Genomic DNA, 18,431 nt, shown 5'->3' with positions numbered 1-18,431 from the left:
CTCTGGACCCCCCTACCGTTGAAGTCTGGCTACGCCCCTGGTACTGACACTGTTGAGAACAGTAACTGCAGTGTAATTACAGGTTAATTAAGTAGATGTTTTATTTTTGAGTAATTAACCATTTAACCTTGTAATTATATTGCACGTATCGTGCAGTTAAGCACTGCAAGTGTTTTTACGAGTTAATTCTAGTGTTTGGTTGAATAATTAAGCATAGAAAGTATAAATGTGATTTTATTTTAAGTAGCAATGTCTTCTCATGGGATGACCTCCAGGACCTTTTCCATCGTCAGGTTGTATCTGGAAGAGACGGCACCTCAGAGCTGACGACTGCTAATCTTCTATGCCTCTTGATGACAAGGACAGCGGCTTTGGGGAGGCCTTCGAGCCTCCTTTGTCCCTATGGAAGGTGGTGGAGGAGCACGTGCCAGCCAGCGAGAGGCCGGAGATCAGGAAGATACTGGGAGAGCACACCATCGATCTAAGCCTGGAGTTACACAGAGAGGTGAAGCACGTTGCTTTAGTATTACACTTAGATTTTGTACTCTACATAAACTTCTCGATCAAGCCCGCTCAGTTTCTGTTCCTGGGACAATTCCGTAGACTCTGCTTGTTCTAGAACTTTACTTTTGTTTCCCTGAACTGAGGATCTCTGGTGCTTATCACATGTGTTCTTGAATTTCCACTACTATTTATCATTTCTATAGCGCTACAAAGCATATGCAACGCTGTACACCATACACAAAAAGACAGTCCCTGCTTAAAGAGCTTACAATCTAAAAATGGAATGTTGCTAGTGGAATAGCAACATTCCATGTAGAATCTCAAGTAATAGCAACATTCCAGAATCTCAAATAGTAACAACATCCCATGTTCCACTGCACTAACCACTAGGCTACTCTCCTCCACTAGCAACATTCCATGTAGAAGCCTGCCCTTGCAGATCAGCAACGCAGCCACGCAGGCTTCTGTTTCTGTGCAGGACGTCAGACTCACAGAAACAGAAGCCTGCGCGGCCGCGTTGCTGATCTGCAAGGGTAGGCTTCTACATTACTACTACTACTTATCACTTCTATAGCGCTACAAGGCATACGCAGCGCTGTACACCATACACAAAAAGACAGTCCCTGCTCGAAGAGCTTACAATCTAGATAAGACAGGTAAACAGACAGAACAATTAAGGGTAAGGGAATAAAGAAGTGAGGATAAAAGGACAGGGCAAGTGAGTTAGGAGTCAAAAGCAGTGGTAAAGAGGTGGGTTTTAAGTTTGGGCTTGAAAACAGCCAAGGACGGGGCTAGACGCACAGGCTCGGGAAGACTATTCCAAGCGTGAGGTGCGGCAAGACAAAAGGAACGGAGTCTAGAATTAGCAGTAGGGGAGAAGGGGACGGATAAGAGAGATTTATCTACAGAACGGAGTACCCGAGGGGGGGCGTGGGGAGAGACAAGAGTGGAGAGGCACTGGGGAGCGGCAGAGTGAATACATTTATAGGTCAATAAGAGAAGCTTGAACTGAATATGGAAACGGATAGGGAGCCAATGAAGTGATTTAAGGAGGGGGCTAATGTGAGCATAGCGACTTTGGCGGAAAATGAGTCGCGCAGCAGAGTTTTGGACTGATTGAAGAGGAGAGAGATGGCTAAGTGGGAGGTCGGTGAGAAGCAGGTTGCAATAATCAAAGCGAGAGGTGATAAGAATGTGGATAAGGGTTCTGGTGGTGTGCTCAGAGATGAAGGGACGGATTTTGCTAATGTTATAGAGAAAGAAACGACAGGTTTTGGCAATCTGCTGAATATGAGCAGAGAAGCAGAGAGAGGAGTCAAAGATGACCCCAAGGTTACGAGCTGTTTCGGGTGTTTTGATTTGATACTGTTAACAAAATTGACTCACTGTCCACATAAATAGTAACCAGGATCACCAAACCCGAAGTGGATAATGTGACCGATACCAAACACTTATTTCAACAATTTCATAAAAAGAAGAAAGGGAAAAGGCCTCAGAAGTTCATGGTAATACAGCACCGTAACGGACCGGTCTGTGGAGCACTCTGATAATACTCAATTAGAGCTTGTTCAAAGCTATTTCCACTAGATGTCAATCTATCTTCGGCCAAAAAAACCCTTCCAAAACCTTCATTCAAAGCTGAGTTGTCTAAGTTGAAAACGTTCCCCGTTAAGAGGATTTTCAAACTCAAGGCAAACTTTCATTATATTGCAGACCTTGCATGAACCATCACGCATCATTCGGAAAAACTGGGGTATAGTACGTTCTCATCCATTATTTGAGAAACAGTGTCTGAGGGGGAAAAATCTAAAGGAAATTTTGAGTCCTGCATACCCATTAAAAAAAAAAAAAAAAAAGTGATAGCACCGTTATCTGAATTAGGACATCACAGATGTGGTTCATGCAAGGTCTGCAATATAATGAAAGTTTGCCACGAGTTTGAAAGTCTCCTTAATGGGGAACTTTTTCAACTTAGAAAACTGACTATCGGTCTGATGTTCTGGAATATGCCCTACAGTGCCCTTGTGTGAAATTATACATAGGAAAGACCATGAGGAAATTAGGCAGGAAAGTGAGCACCTCTCCTGTATTTCTAATCAGCGAATAACAGCCCCTGTGGTAGCACATTGTACACGGTTTAATCACATGTTAGATGATTTTCAGTGCTGGGTGATTGAACAACAACCTCCATTACCTAAGCTGCAAAGGACTCAAGTACAAATCAACCTACGCATCCAGCTTCTCGTACATAAGCACACAAATGTGGAATGCATTACCAAAAGCTGTGAAAACCATGTACGACCACCTGACCTTCCGGAAAGCACTAAAAACCAACCTGTTCTAAAAGGCATACCCATCCAACCCAACCTAAGTGCCTAAACTTCGCAACACAACAAAGCCAAAGCTCGTAACAGACTCTATGCAACTCTTCCCCTCTACGATTCCCCAATGTGCCTATAACACATGAGCCTTATTCGTCTACTACAACTCTCTGTATTTGTTTCACTACCGGAAATGGCGATTGCCTCTACGGTATTATGTAAGCCACATTGAACCTGCAAATAGGTGGGAAAATGTGGGATACAAATGCAACAAATAAATAAATATTACCTTTAATAGGAGGTGGAGACAGGGGAAAATCTTTGAAACGTAGTGAGCAACGTTGGATTCATAGACTCGGATCTGTAGAACCGCAGTGGAATGGCCCATTTGTCTTTGAATTTCTTCTTTGAATTTTTTTCTTTGCATTTATTTGGAATTTTGGTCTGTTTTCCTTTCTCTCCGCATGCCTATTGGTTAGATGATTTGGATATTTTACATTCCATACCAGCATTTAGTTTCACGCTAGGACGTCAACGCTGTTAATTGGTTGGTGGATATATAGCGCCACCGTTTACCTGCTGCATCCCTGATGAAGCCTGAGGGTAAAACGGATAAGTGTACTGCACACTGCATATGAAACTCACACATAAAGTTTATGGGTTTGACTTAATTGAGCAAAAGTTTGCATAGGGTTTTGGAAGGGTATTTTGGCTGATGATAGATTGAGGTCTAGTGGAAATAGCTTTGAATGAGCTCTAATTGAGTATTATCAGAGTGCTCCACAGACCGGTCCGTTACGGTGCTGTATTACCATGAACTTCTGAAACCTTTTCCCTTTCTTCTTTTTATAAAATTCTTGAAATATGTGTTTGGTATTGGTCACATTATCCACTTCGGGTTTGTTGATTTGATACTGGGCAGAGGAGAAAAGTGGCTGGAGGGTGCTGGGGATTGTGAAGGTTATGGAGAGGACATGGGTGCTCCAAGAGGTGAAACGGATTTTGTGAAATGAGGAAGTAGAATGGATAGGGGGCAGTGGGGGGAGTTGTCTTAAAGAATTGCAGTGTATAATGAGCTAGGGAATATTCCTCCCGGTATGGAATTCATGGATGGTAGGGAGGGATGCCCTACACCAGTGATTGTGTCTGGTGATCTTAAGGTGGCCAACCAGGTGGAACAGGCGAAGGCCAAAGCCAGAAGGATGCTTGGGTGTACAAGGAGAGGAATATCCAGCAGGAAAAAGGAAGTGATTTTGTCTCTGTACAGGTTTTTGGTGAGACCTCATTTAGAATATTGTGCACAATTTTGGAGGCCCCACACCTCCAAAAAGATATAAACAGGATGGGGTCAGTGGTCTTCGTCATAAAGCATATGGGGACAGACTTAAAGATCCCAATATGTATACTTTGGAAGAAAGGCAGGAGATATGATGGAGACATTTAAATACCTCCATTTCATGAATGCACAGGAGGTGAGTCTCTTTCAATTGAATGGAAGCTCTGCAATGAGGGGGCATAGGATGAAGGTGAAAGGGAACAGACTCAGGAGTAACCTAAGAAAATGCTTCTTCATGGAAAGGGTGGTAGATGTGTGGAACAACCTCCCGGTGGAGGAGATGAAAACTGTATCTGAATTCAAGAAAGCTTGGGACAAGCACTTGGGATCTCTTAGGGAGAGGAAGAGATAGTAAATGGCATGGATGGGTAGCCCAGCTCTCATCTATCCTCTGTCTCCTTCTCCTCCCCACTTCTCTGGTCCTCTCTCTCTCTCTATTCCCCCTCTCAAGCGGAGGAGTAGCCAAATGGTTAGTGTAGTGCCCTGAGAACCTGGGGAACTGGGTTCGATTCCCACTGCAGCTCCTTGTGACTCTGGGCAAGTCACTTAACCCTCCGTTGCCCCTGGTACAAAATAAGTACCTGAATATATGTAAACCGCTTTGAATGCAGTTGCAAAAACCTCAGAAAGGCAGTATATCAAATCCCATTTCCCTTTCCCCCTTTCCCTTATGACATCACAATATCAGAAGTGAGCCAAGTATTGGCAAGTATCGGGCAATCAAGCCATTGTGACATCACTGATGAGGTTGGCTCTTATTGGTGGAATGAGTGGAGGAGTAGCCTAGTGGTTAGTGCAGTGGACTTTGATCCTGGGGAACTGAGTTCAATTCCCACTGCAGCTCCTTGTGACTCTGGGCAAGTCACTTAACCCTCCGTTGCCCCGGCTACAAAATAAGTACCTATATATAATGTGTAAACTAGTTTGATTGTAACCACAGAAAGGTGGTATATCAAATCTCTGTCCCTCTCTCATCCCCACCCGTTTCCTTTTCCTCCCCCTCCCTAGTCCTCTGTCCCTCTTTTTACCCTCGCCTCTCTCCCCTCCCTAGTCCTCTGTCCTTCTTTTACCCTCACCTCTCTCCCCTCCCTAGTCCTCTGTCCTTCTTTTACCCTCACCTCCCTCCCCTCCCTAGTCCTATTTCTCTCTCCTCCCACCTTTCTCTGTCCTTCCCCCGCCCCTAGTCCTCCCTTATCTCCACCTCTCTCCTTGCCCCTCCCTAGTCCTCTGTTACCCCCACCTCTCCTCCCACCTCTAGCCTTCTCTCCCTCTCCTTCCCCCTCCCTGGTTCTCTCTTACCCCCACCTTTCTCTGTCTTTCATCTTCCCCCTCTCTAATCCCCACCTCTGGCCGTCTCTCCGTTCCTCATCCCTATGTGTTTTTATAAAATAGGCTCCTGGAACATTCCTTAACAGCAGCACAAAAATCCTCTTGCACAAATTTACACCTGCTTTAAGGGAAAGGGAAGATGGGACTTGATATACCGCCTTTCTGTGGTTTTTGCAACTACATTCAAAGCAGTTTACATATATACAGGTACTTATTTTGTACCTGGGGCAATGGAGGGTTAAGTGACTTGCCCAGAGTCACAAGGAGCTGCAGTGGGAATCAAACCCTGTTCTCCAGAATCAGAGTCCGCTGCACTAACCACTAGGCTACTCCTCCACTAGCAACATTCCATGTAGAAGCAGCAACGCGGCCACACAGGCTTCTGTTTCTGTGAGTCTGACATCCTGCACGTATGTGCAGGACGTCAGACTCACAGAAACAGAAGCCTGCGCAGCCTTCTACATGGAACGTTGCTAGTGGAATAGCAACATTCCATGTAGAATCTCCAATAGTAGCAACATTCCATGTAGAATGTCAAATAGGGAAAGGGATCTGGGAGTTGATATACCGCCTTTCTGAGGTTTTTGCAACTACATTCAAAGTGGTTTACACATATTCAGATACTTATTTTGCATGTATTCTGTGTCTGCACATATGTTCTATAAAGAATGCGTGTACATCAGAGCTGTGCCCTGGGAATGCTTATGTGCGGTCCATGTGCTCGTTGGCACCCTTATCCATCCGTGCAATTGATTAAGAGCTGTTTTCTGCAGGTAAATCCTGTTGTAGAAAATTACCCCACCCTCATCTGGGTAAAGGTATGTGCATAACACTATTTCGTGCACGCTTTGACATGCAGGGAGCAGAGATGGACTTATGCATGCTTAACATTTGTGAGAAACGTTCATCTGTACCAGGGCTGTGGAGTCTGAGTCCAGTTTCAAAATAAAGCCTTACAGCGGTATAATATATGGTAAATTGAGAATTTTGTTTGTAAATATAAGTTATCTTATCAGTACTTTAGATCCAGAACAAAAAACTTTAAAGCCTAAATTTCAGGGGCTCATTTTCAAAAGGACGGTGTGTGTGTGTGTGTGTGTGTAGCCTTCCCTTTGAAAACTGGTACAGTTTTTATGTGTATTGGCTGCATGTTAGGCTGTTCCAAAATTAGCCTCAAGGTGAGTTATAATTGCCTTTTAAAAGCCATTTTGCAGTCTGTCAGTCCTTCTACTGTAACTGCGACACAGAAACAAAATTTGCTTAGGACACCTGCACCTTTTCTGACTCCATGTGCAGTTAGGCCCCCTTATCGAACTCCAGTCACGCTATCCTATCTATCTATATTGGTGTTCTTCAATGCAAGACCCGGGGGCCAGTGGTGGCTCCCGTTGTCATTTCTGTTTTCGCTACTCTCTTGCCCAGATGATCAGACGCAAACGTAGGTGCCAGAGGCCGTTAGCACTGGAGTACCTCCTGCGTTTGCCTGCGCCCCAGGATCAAAGCCGGCGAGGACATGAAATAATGTGCTCGCCGGCTCTGACCACTAATTGCAAGCGAGGGTCTCCCACATTCCTCCGTCATGATCAGCAGGCAGTGCCCCAGCTGCAAACCTTATGCTAGCTCGGAGCTGACGTTAGGGGTCGGAGGAATGAGGGAGACCAGGTTTGACAGGTCTGGGATTTTCTCTTGGACCTGTCAAACGTAAGCCCACCCCCCGAAACACTAAAAAGACCTGGTGATCCAGTGGCACCGCTATCCCCATCCCCAGCACTAACAAGACCCTGGTAGTCCAGTGGGACTGTTGGCCCTCTGCATCCGTACCCCTCCCCCACGGACCACCAGGCCTTTTTAGTGTTTGGGAGGTGGGGTGGGGGACCTCCAGGCCTTGTGTTTAGGGGGTGGGCTTAGGTTTGACAGGTCCGCGAGAAAATCCCAGCCCTACCAAACCTGTTCTGCTGGACTTGTCAAACAACTTGTGCGGCAGGATTGTGCCTTGGGTGAATTTCCCCGGCACAATCCTCCTTCAGAAGTACCGCTATGATCAGAGCTAATAACACGCATTAATTTGCATACTACTAACTTTGATCATAGGGGCGTTATTGCCCCATGCTGGTCCGGCGCTAATTTTAGAGCGCTATTTGGAACAGCGTGGGGCTTCTGATCATCTGCACCTCTGTGACTCTACCTATGCTCGTGACAGAAAAGGGGGTAAGAAGGGTGTGCTTGAAGGACAAGGCATTTTTTGGTAAAAGAAGAGAATGCATTTGGAAACACCCACCTCAAGCTGAGGATGACCTCATTGAAAAGTCTGAAGTTGAGTTGGAAGAGATGGATCTCACGTAGGTAGATATTTGGCCGCTGTCCTTCAGCTCATCTGGATCCAGGGTGCCCTCGGTGAACACTACTGGTCTATACGTTCTACTTCCCAGTGGGGTCTATTATGATGCTTTAATGTAACTAGAACACCGTCTTCCGCATTCTGGAAATGGCGCTCCAATCTGAGATCCGTACACTACTACTACTACTACTATTTAGCATTTCTATAGCGCTACAAGGCGTACGCAGCGCTGCACAAACATAGAAGAAAGACAGTCCCTGCTCAAAGAGCTTACAATCTAATAGACAAAAAATAAAGTAAGCAAATCAAATCAATTAATGTGTACAGGAAGGAGGAGAGGAGGGTAGGTGGAGGCGAGTGGTTACAAGTGGTTATGAGTCAATAAATTAATTAATAAATTATTATTAATAAAACCTTAACAATCGATTAGTTGGCTCTAATCTGGAGCTGTGTGTGAATAGACAGATCCGCATCGAAATCCTCTCGTGCACAAGCCAAAAGGGGTCGTAGCTATGGGAAGGGAAAGGGCGGGTCAGTGTTGTAGAATTTGGGGGCTGAGTACGGAATATGCGTTCAGCACGAAGCACAAATGATTCCCAGCACCTACCTTTCGGTGTCATTTAATAAATCCATATGTGCCATATGTTTACTGTTATTTGAATATCTTTACTGCTCTGGTTATCTATGTTTATTATTTATTTATTTATTGCACTTGTATCCCACATTTTCTCACCTATTTGCAGGCTCAGTGTGTCGCTTACTTTGTACCATACTTTGTATTATCTCTGTGATACTATCCTGCTTATCTTTGAAAGAGAAAAACGCCTATAGTGCGACCTAAATCGGGAGATAGACGTTTGTCTCGCAAAGGCGCCCAAATCGGTATAATCGAAAGCCGATTTTGGGCATTTCCAACTGCACTCCATCGCGGAAACGAATAAAGTTGACAGGGGCGTGTCGGAGGCGTGGTGGAGGCGGAACTGGGGCGTGGTTATCAGCCGAGGAGAGATGGGCGTCTTTAGCTGATAATCGGGAAAAAAAAAAGGCGTTTTTACCGCGATTTTGGGTCACTTTTTTTGGACCCTTTTTTTTCACGAACAAGTCCCAAAAAAGTGCTCCAACTGCCCAGATGACCACTGGAGAGAATCGGGGATGACCTCCCCGGACTCCCCCAGTGGTCACTAACCCCCTCCCACCAAAAAAAAACCCACTTTAAAAACTTTTTTTCCAGCCTGTATGCCAGCCTCAAATGCCGTACCCACCTCCATGACAGCAGAGTGTGTTCGATCCTCTCACAGCCTTTCCCTGGGTCAGATGTGGCTCTCGGGTGCTGTACAAGTTCACATCAGCATTGCATTGTGGTGGGTGTAGGGTATTGGGCTCCGTGATTTCATTAGCTTGTGTTGCAGTCTCACGATGTCGGTAGTTGGTAGGCTCTTCTCCCATGGTGCTTTTCCCCCTGCCTACTGGGTCAGATTGTGCCCTGTTGTGTTTCCTGTTGTAGTCCATGCGGTAGTGGCCATTTTTGTAAGCCAGTTTTAGTTCCCTTTCCTGTGTTAGCCACTGTTAGACAACTTAGTTCTTACCTTGAATGTGGCTGAAAGAGGGCATTGTACAACATTCTGCCAGCTCTGACCTACTGTTCATCTCAGTACCAGGGAGACTCGTTGCCAGTGGGGCACAACCTCTGATCTGCAGTTAACTGTGAGTAAAGGCGGTTATTCCAATAAAGGACGTTTTCGGAGAGATTAGTCTTCAGGTGTCAACTGGTGTGCCAATGTTATATAGCAGCAACCAGTCCTAGAGGCCTGCGTGTATGCAGGTCCCTGGAGCACTTTTAGTGGGTACCGCAGTGCACTTCAGCCAGGTGGCCCCAGGCCTATCCCCCCCCCCCACCTGTAACACTTGTGCTGGTAAATGGGAGGCCTCCAAAACCCACTGTACCCACATGTAGGTGCCCCCTTCACCCCTAAGAGCTATGGTAGTGTTGTACATTTGTGGGTAGTGGATTTTGGGGGAGGGGGGTTGGGAGCTCAGCACCCGTGGTAAGGGAGCTATGCATGTGGGAGCTTTTTCTGAAGTCCACCGCACTGACCTAGGGTGCCCAGTTGGTGTCCTGGCATATCAGGGGGGCCAGTGTACCACCAATTCTGGCCCCTCCCACGACCAAATGGCTCGGATTAGGACGTTTTTGAGCTGGGCGTTTTTAGTTTCCATTATCGCTAAAAAAACCAAACGCCCAGCTCAAAAACGTCCATTTTTTCGAAAATTCGGTTCGGCCCGCCCCTTCACGGACCCGTTCTCAGAGATAAACGCCCATGGAGATAGGCGTTTCCGTTCGATTATGCCCCTCCACGTACCATACTTTGTAAGCTGCACTGAACCTGCTATTGAGCGGGAAAGAGCGGGGTATAAATGCCACAAGTAAATACAAAGCCCTGTTATGGCATAGCCATGCCAGGGTAGAGAATACAGTTGGTGTTACAAAGAAGTCAAGGGAACCAAGTAGATTTGGTCAAGCAGTTATAGAGAGATACATTCTGAATAAAGATGGGTAGGTGTAGTGTTAAAGTTGGTTATGTGTTCTCGTGGTAAGCTTTGTTAAAGAGATAGGTCTTCAGGGATTTGCGGAAGTTAATTAATTCGTTGATCGCTTTCAAGTGGGTGGGAAGTGCGTTCCATAGCTTATTCTTGCTGTACAATGCCCTGGGTTAATTTCTTCAAAAAGGTGGTAAGTAAATCCTCATCAATAAACTTTTAACAGCATATTTGCAATTTGATCTTACATAAGAACAAAAACATTGCCATACTAGGACAGACCAAAGGTCCATCGAGCCCAGTATCCTGTTTCCAACAGTGGCCAATCCAGGTTACAAGTACCTGGCAAGATCCCGAAACAGTACAATACATTTTATGCTGCTTATCCTAGAAATAAGCAGTGGATTTTCTCCAAGTCCAATTTAATAATGGCTTATGGACTTTTCTTTTAGGAAGCTATCCAAAACTATTTTAAATCCCGCTAAGCTAACTGCTTTTACCACATTCACTAGTAACAAATTCCAGAGTTTAATTACACGGTGAATGAAGAAATATTTTCTCTGATTTTTGTTTTAAATTTACTACTTAGTAACTTCATTGCGTTCCCCCTAGTCCTAGTATTTTTGGAAAGAGTAAAGAAGCGATTCACATCTACCTGGTCCACTCCACTGATTTTATAGACCTCTATCATATCTTCCCTCAGCCGTCTTTTCTCCAAGCTGAAGAGCCCTAGCCGCTTTAGCCTTTCCTCATAGGGAAATCATCCCATCCCCTTTATCATTTTCATCACCCTTCTCTGTACCTTTTCTAATTCCACTATATTTTGAGATGCGGTGACCAGAACTGCACGCAGTATTTGAAGTGCGGTCGCACCATGGAGCAATACAAAGGTATTATAACATCCTCATTTTTGTTTTCCATTCCTTTCCTAATAATACCTAACATTCTATTTGCTTTCTTAGCTGCCACCATACACTGAGCAGAGGGTTTCTACCTTCCCTGTCTCCATTTTCTTCTCTCTCTCTCTCTCTGCTTGCCTGTCTCACATTCAGGTTCCAGAAACCTGTACTTACATGACAGTTGATATTTTGCCAAAGTAGCACAGGAAAGGCCTGAGTCACCAGATTTTTTTGTTTGTTTGTTTTTGGTAGACATAGAATGAAAGAAAATCTACTACTACTACTACTACTATTTAGCATTTCTATAGCGCTACAAGGCGTACGCAGCGCTGCACAAACATAGAAGAAAGACAGTCCCTGCTCAAAGAGCTTACAATCTAATAGACAAAAAATAAATAAAGTAAGCAAATCAAATCAATTAATGTGAACGGGAAGGAAGAGAGGAGGGTAGGTGGAGGCGAGTGGTTACGAGTCAAAAGCAATGTTAAAGAGGTGGGCTTTCAGTCTAGATTTAAAGGTGGCCAAGGATGGGGCAAGACGTAGGGGCTCAGGAAGTTTATTCCAGGTGTAGGGTGCAGCGAGACAGAAGGCGCGAAGTCTGGAGTTGGCAGTAGTGGAGAAGGGAACAGATAAGAAGGATTTATCCATGGAGCGGAGTGCACGGGAAGGGGTGTAGGGAAGGACGAGTGTGGAGAGATACTGGGGAGCAGCAGAGTGAATACATTTATAGGTTAGTAGAAGAAGTTCGAACAGGATGCAAAAACGGATAGGGAGCCAGTGAAGGGTCTTGAGGAGAGGGGTAGTATGAGTAAAGCGACCCTGGCGGAAGCTGAGACGGGCAGCAGAGTTTTGAACCGACTGGAGAGGGGAGAGGTGACTAAGTGGGAGGCCAGCAAGAAGCAGATTGCAGTAGTCTAAACGAGAGGTGACAAGGGTGTGGATGAGGGTTTTGGTAGAGTGCTCGGAAAGAAAGGGGCGGATTTTACGGATGTTGTAAAGAAAGAAACGACAGGTCTTGGCAATCTGCTGGATATGAGCAGAGAAGGAGAGAGAAGAGTCAAAGATGACCCCAAGGTTTCGAGCTGAGGAGACAGGGAGAATGAGAGAGCCATCAACAGAAATAGAAAACGGGGGGAGTGGGGAGGTGGGTTTGGGGGGGAAAATGAGAAGCTCGGTTTTTGTCATGTTTAATTTCAGGTGGCGTTGAGACATCCAGGCAGCAATGTCAGACAAGCACGCTGAAACTTTGGTTTGGATGCAAGGTGAGATATCAGGGGTAGAAAGGTAGATTTGGGAGTCATCAGTATAGAGATGCATAGTGAATGAGGCAGAAAGCGGTAAAGAGAAAGAATTAAACCAGAAGAGAAATTGCAAAGATTCAGGTTCTGATGCTGGTCTGGATTGACCCTGGTCAGATCACATTCCTAGCCTGATGGCAGGAAATCTGTTCTACCTCCTCTTTCCCCCAGGATTATCCAGAGTTTTGCCTGCTCCTTCTTTTCTGCAGGTCTTTGGTTTCCCTTGTTAACTTCGGGATTTTGCATTTCTGTTTCTCTAGTGTTGATGCACAGTCTGGCTTCCTAGGGTTTCCAGTTGTGTCTGCATGTTTCTGTTTCTAGTTTGTGGTCTCTTATTCTGTATTGGGTGGTTGGGTGTCTGTCTGTGTTCTGAGTGATTCTGCTGATGTGCATTTTCTGGGTACAGATCGGTAGCAGTCCTGTTTGTTTTCCTTTTCCCAGCTGACCCCGGATAATATTTGGTCATTCGGTTCTGGTCTCTTGTTTTGTCTTTCTCTTCATGTCACATGGTTCAGAGGTAAGACCTCTCTCTCTCTCTTTTCTCTGCTCTGACAGTTTTCTTCCTTTTGCTGATTAGATGTAATCTTAAGGGATCTGTCTCTTTCCAAGAAAAACAGCTTCTGTGGGAAGTGTGGCCCTTTGCCAAGCATGAAGAAAAGAAAGCAGAGCTAAGCTAGGCTGTGTGTAAATGTGTGTGTGCGTTCATTATGGGATTGGTAGTGTGGAATCTTGCAACTATTTCAGATTCTGCCAGGTACTTGTGACCTGGATTAGCCACTAGAAGCAGGATACTGGGCTAGATGGACCATTGGTCTGACCCAGTATGGCTGTTCTTATGTTTGTGTGTATGTGTGTGTATATACACACACGTCGGTATCTGGGTGCTTGTGAGTGTTTCTGAGTCACTATGTGTGTTTTGAGTGTGTGTGTATATGTGGGTCTTTGTGAATTCTTGTGAGTGACTGTGTGTGTGTGTGTATGTGGGTGTTTGTGAGTGACTGTGTGTGTGTGCATGTGGGTGTTTGTGAGTGACTGTATGTGTTTTTGAGTGAGTGTGTGGTCTTTGTGAGTTTTTGTGAGTGACTGTTTGTGTGTGTGTGTATGTGAGTATTTGTGAGTGACTGTGTGTGGGTGTATGTGGATGACTGTATGTGTTTTTGAGTGAGTGTGTGGTCTTTGTGAGTTTTTGTGAGTGACTGTGTGTGGGTGTATGTGGGTGTTTGTGAGTGACTGTATGTGTTTTTGAGTGAATGTGTGGTCTTTGTGAGTTTTTGTGAGTGACTGTGAGTGTGTGTGGGTGTTTGTGGGTGACTGTATGTGTGTTTTGAGTGAGTGAGTGTGTGTGTGTATGTGGGTCTTTGTGAGTGACTGTGTGTGTGTGTGTGTGTGTATGTGGGTGTTTGTGAGTGACTGTGTGTGTGCATGTGGGTGTTTGTGAGTGACTGTATGTGTTTTTGAGTGAGTGTGTGGTCTTTGTGAGTTTTTGTGAGTGACTGTGTTTGTTTGTGTGTGTGTGTGTATGTGAGTATTTGTGAGTGACTGTGTGTGGGTGTATGTGGGTGACTGTATGTGTTTTTGAGTGAGTGTGTGGTCTTTGTGAGTTTTTGTGAGTGACTGTGTGTGTGGGTGTATGTGGGTGTTTGTGAGTTACTGTATGTGTTTTTGAGTGAATGTGTGGTCTTTGTGAGTTTTTGTGAGTGACTGTGAGTGTGTGTGGGTGTTTGTGGGTGACTGTATGTGTGTTTTGAGTGAGTGAGTGTGTGTGTGTATGTGGGTCTTTGTGAGTGACTGTGTGTGGGTGTATGTGGGTGACTGTGTTTTTGAGTGATTGTGTGGTCTTTGTGAGTTTTTGTGAGTGACTGTGTGTGTGTGTGTGTATGTGAGTGTTTGTGAGTGACTGTGTGTGGGTGTATGTGGGTGTTTGTGAGTGACTGTATGTGTTTTTGAGTGAATGTGTGGTCTTTGTGAGTTTTTGTGAGTGACTGTGAGTGTGTGTGGGTGTTTGTGGGTGACTGTATGTGTGTTTTGAGTGAGTGAGTGTGTGTGTGTATGTGGGTCTTTGTGAGTGACTGTATGTGTTTTTGAGTGAATGTGTGGTCTTTGTGAGTATTTGTGAGTGACTGTGTTTGTGTGTGTGTATGTGAGTGAGTGTGTGTGGGTGTTTGTGAGTTACTGTATGTGTTTTTGAGTGAATGTGTGGTCTTTGTGAGTTTTTGTGAGTGACTGTGAGTGTGTGTGGGTGTTTGTGGGTGACTGTATGTGTGTTTTGAGTGAGTGAGTGAGTGTGTGTGTGTATGTGGGTCTTTGTGAGTGCTTGTGTGTGTGGGCGTCATGGTGTATCCGGTTCAGTTGCCTGTTGGGAAGGGGCTGCTGCCTTGTTTCTTCTGCTCTTCCCCCCACAGCTCCTCCTAAGCCAACTCTTTATGACCACAATAAAAGAGCTGCTATTGTGCCTTAAAGCAATATTTTATTAAGGAAACAGAACTTTTCTGCTGAATAAACAAGCTTTTCTCATGTTCAGGTTGACCAGCCTTTGTTAATCACAGACACTCATTGGAGGCTTTTCCAAATAACCTAAGTTTATATTTCAATATATTTATTAGACTTTCATATATACACCAAGAACACTCTTGTACCACTACAGGAGAACAGTATTTACATATTATACAGGAAATAACAAAACTTCACAATTACTATCCCGCCTCCTTCCTTAGTCCACACCTAGGAAACCCAAGCCACAGTTCTAGGAAAAGAATTGTAAATCAAAACCCCCCCTAAAGGGGAGACATAAATAAAGCGACTCAAAAAGGAGATGTAGAGGATTATTATAACTGAGGTGCTGATCTTATCTCTGCTCCAGTTACCAGAGAAGGGGCACCCGCGCCCCCCCGAGAGTCCAGGAACGTTTTCAACTGCAAAGGTTCAAAAAACACATACTTCACAGCCTCCATCTTCACCACACATTTACAGGGATAATTGAGCCAAAAAAGGCCCCCCAACTGAAACACAGTAGGGTGCAGCTTCAGAAAAGCTTGCCGCCTCTTCTGCGTTACCTTGGTCACATCAGGATACATCCGAACTTGAACATTCAAAAACTTTTCCTTCCGAAATTTAAAGAACAGCTTCAAAATCCGATCTCTATCAAAATGAGAAATAAATGTCACAATAAGAGTAGCGCGCTCCTGCCGCTCCTCCTCACCCTCCAGCTCCCTAATGAAGTCCAAGGTGTCAAACCGCACAGCAGACTCCTCAACACCAGCCTGCACGCCCTGCACCACTCGTTTAAATGGTTGCAAATAATATATCTGTGAGATAGCCGGGCATGCTGGTTCCGGCACCTTTAACACTTCCAATAGGTATTTTTTAAAAGTCAGAATAGGTGCAGTCAGTTGTTGTTTAGGAAAATTTATCACTCGCAGAGTGTTAGCCCTCTGCCGATTTTCAAGAGCCTCAATCTTCCCATGTAACCACTTATTTTCTTTAATAAGGGTAGCGTGCACCGATTGAACTGACTTAATGGCCAACTCCTGGGCCTCAGATCTTTCTCCAACCTCCTTCAATTGCTATAACCTAAGTTTATAACAAGCTTTTCTGGAGAAATGATTCCACTCCTAAAAGCTTCTTCAAACACTGACTAGTAACATAGTAGATGACGGCAGATAAAGACCTGCATGGTCCATCCAATCTGGCCAATAAGATAAACTCATAGCTTGTGTTGCAATATAAGAGCTGCTATTTTCAGGGCACAGACCGTAGAGGACTGCCTGGCACTGAACGTACTCCCCAACTACTGGAGAAGCCCACCCCAGCTGTGTCTAGCCATAATAGGGGCACAGATCGTAGAAGTTTGCCTGGCACTGGCCTGATTTTCCAATTACTGAAAGTACCATTGCACTTCTGTCTTTGCCTCAGAGACAGAGTAGCCTTCTGGAGGTCTCCTGGGGGGGGGGGGGGGGGACCCTCGAGTAAATCTTTACTCCCCCAGGCCAGAAAAACTCTGGCTACTAAATAAGTATTAGATTTAATAAATCTTTATTAAAAGAAGCCAATAAGCAATTATTCAGTTATCAAGGAAAATAAAAACCCCAATAGAGTATAATATGTAGCAAATAAACAGAGTTTTCCCTGGGAGCTGTCAATATGTCCACCTATTAGTGTAGACTAGGGTTACCATATTTTGTTCCCCAAAAAGGAGGACACATGCCCCGCCCCCACCACACACCCTCACTCCGCCCCTGTCACACTCTTGCTCCACCCCCTGTCACCTTTTCCCCTCCCCCCGCGGGACATGGATGGGAGAGCAGGGTAGAGGACAATCGCTGGTCAAGGAAGGGAGGCCAGAATCCTGGGATACGGAGGGCAGAGCAGAAGAGAATTGCTGGACATGGAGGGGACATCAGAATCGTGGGACAACAAGGGGAGGGCAGTGCAGAGGAGAATCGCTGGACATGGAGGGGAGGCCAGAATCCTGGGATACGGAGGGCAGAGCAGAAGAGAATCGCTGGACATGGAGGGGAGGGCAGGGCAGAGGACAATCGCTGGACATTGAGGGGAGGCCAGAACCCTGGGATACGGAAGGCAGGGCAGGGCAGAGGAGAATCGCTGGATATGGAGGGGACGCCAGAATTGCAGGACACGGAGGGGACGGCAGGGCAGAGGAGAATTGCTACACATTGAGGGGAGGTCAGAATCACAGGACAAGGAGGGGAGGGGAGGGAAGAATCGCTGGACATGGAGGGGAGGGCAGGGGAGAGAGGAGAAATTGCTTTGCCGAGAGCCTTTAAAACATAATCACCATTTCAAAATAGCCTTGCTAGCACCAATTTCATTTTTTTGAGAAACGGGAGAGAGTAGTGGATGCTTGGATTGCTCTCCCATGGGAGGTGGTGGAAATGAAAACAGTAACGGAATTCAAGCGTGTGTGGGATAAGCATAAAGGAATTCTGTGCAGAAGGAATGGATCCTCAGGAGCTTAGTCGAGATCGGGTGGCAGAGCCAGTGGTGGGAGGCGGGGCTGGTGATTGGGAGGCGGGGATAGTGCTAGGCAGATTTATACGGTCTGTGCCAGAGCCGGAGGTGGGAGGCAGGGATAGTGCTGGGCAGACTTATACGGTCTGTGCCAGAGCCGGTGGCGGGAGGCGGGGCTGGTAGTTGGTAGGCGGGGATAGTGCTGGGCAGACTTATACGGTCTGTGCCCTGAAGAGCACAGGTACAAATCAAAGTAGGGTATACACAAAAAGCAGCAAATATGAGTTATCTTGTTGGGCAGACTGGATGGACCGTGCAGGTCTTTTTCTGCCGTCATCTACTATGTTACTATGTTTTACTAGTGGTGAAATAAAGAACTTTATCAATATGAATCCTTTGAAATATCTTACTTCACTTTTTTGAGAGACCTTTGTTCTTTGGGGTATTCTATGATCTCTCTGCATTTCCTGAAATTTGTTGTTATTTGGTTATCAATAGAAATCAAAAGAAAACATGGAAAAGAAAATAAGATGATACCTTTTTTATTGGACATAACTTAATACATTTCTTGATTAGCTTTCGAAGGTTGCCCTTCTTCCTCAGATCGGAAATAAGCAAATGTGGTAGCAGATAGTATATATGAGTCCCTTTGGACACCCAACAGACAGGACTTAACAAGGATCTGGGTTTTCTAGCCCATTATAAACCATAAAATTGTATTTCTCTGTTTACCACCCTCCTCTAACCTACCAACACCCATCCTGTTAGAATATCAATGAAATGCTTTGATGTTCCCATGCATACCTCCTACCCACCCCCACCCTCCCACTCTGTCAGACTGTCAAAGTAATGCTTTAATGTTTCTCTTATACAGTGGTGGAAATAAGTATTTGATCCCTT

General features: G+C 45.3%; 2 protein-coding genes across 2 annotated transcripts in view; one reads left to right on the top strand and one right to left on the bottom strand.

Annotated features, from left to right (window-relative positions):
* The window catches only part of LOC115471625 (von Willebrand factor C domain-containing protein 2-like), a 45,685-nt gene extending 39,383 nt beyond the window's left edge, over positions 1-6,302 (bottom strand). The window contains exon 1 of the mRNA XM_030205356.1: positions 6,293-6,302. The gene's annotated coding sequence lies outside the window, so the exon portion shown is untranslated. The remainder of the gene's footprint in view (positions 1-6,292) is intronic.
* CCDC24 (coiled-coil domain containing 24) overlaps positions 1-18,431 on the top strand; it is a 115,364-nt gene that overhangs the window by 5,653 nt on the left and 91,280 nt on the right. The window contains exon 2 of the mRNA XM_030205355.1: positions 294-505. Coding sequence (XP_030061215.1) covers positions 344-505 — 162 coding nt within the window. The 5' untranslated portion in view covers positions 294-343. The remainder of the gene's footprint in view (positions 1-293; positions 506-18,431) is intronic.

This window comes from Microcaecilia unicolor, chromosome 6, assembly GCF_901765095.1.
Source record: "Microcaecilia unicolor chromosome 6, aMicUni1.1, whole genome shotgun sequence".
NCBI lineage: Eukaryota > Metazoa > Chordata > Amphibia > Gymnophiona > Siphonopidae > Microcaecilia > Microcaecilia unicolor.
Note: the sequence above shows the minus strand (reverse complement) of the source record. Positions and strands in the feature narration are given on the sequence as shown.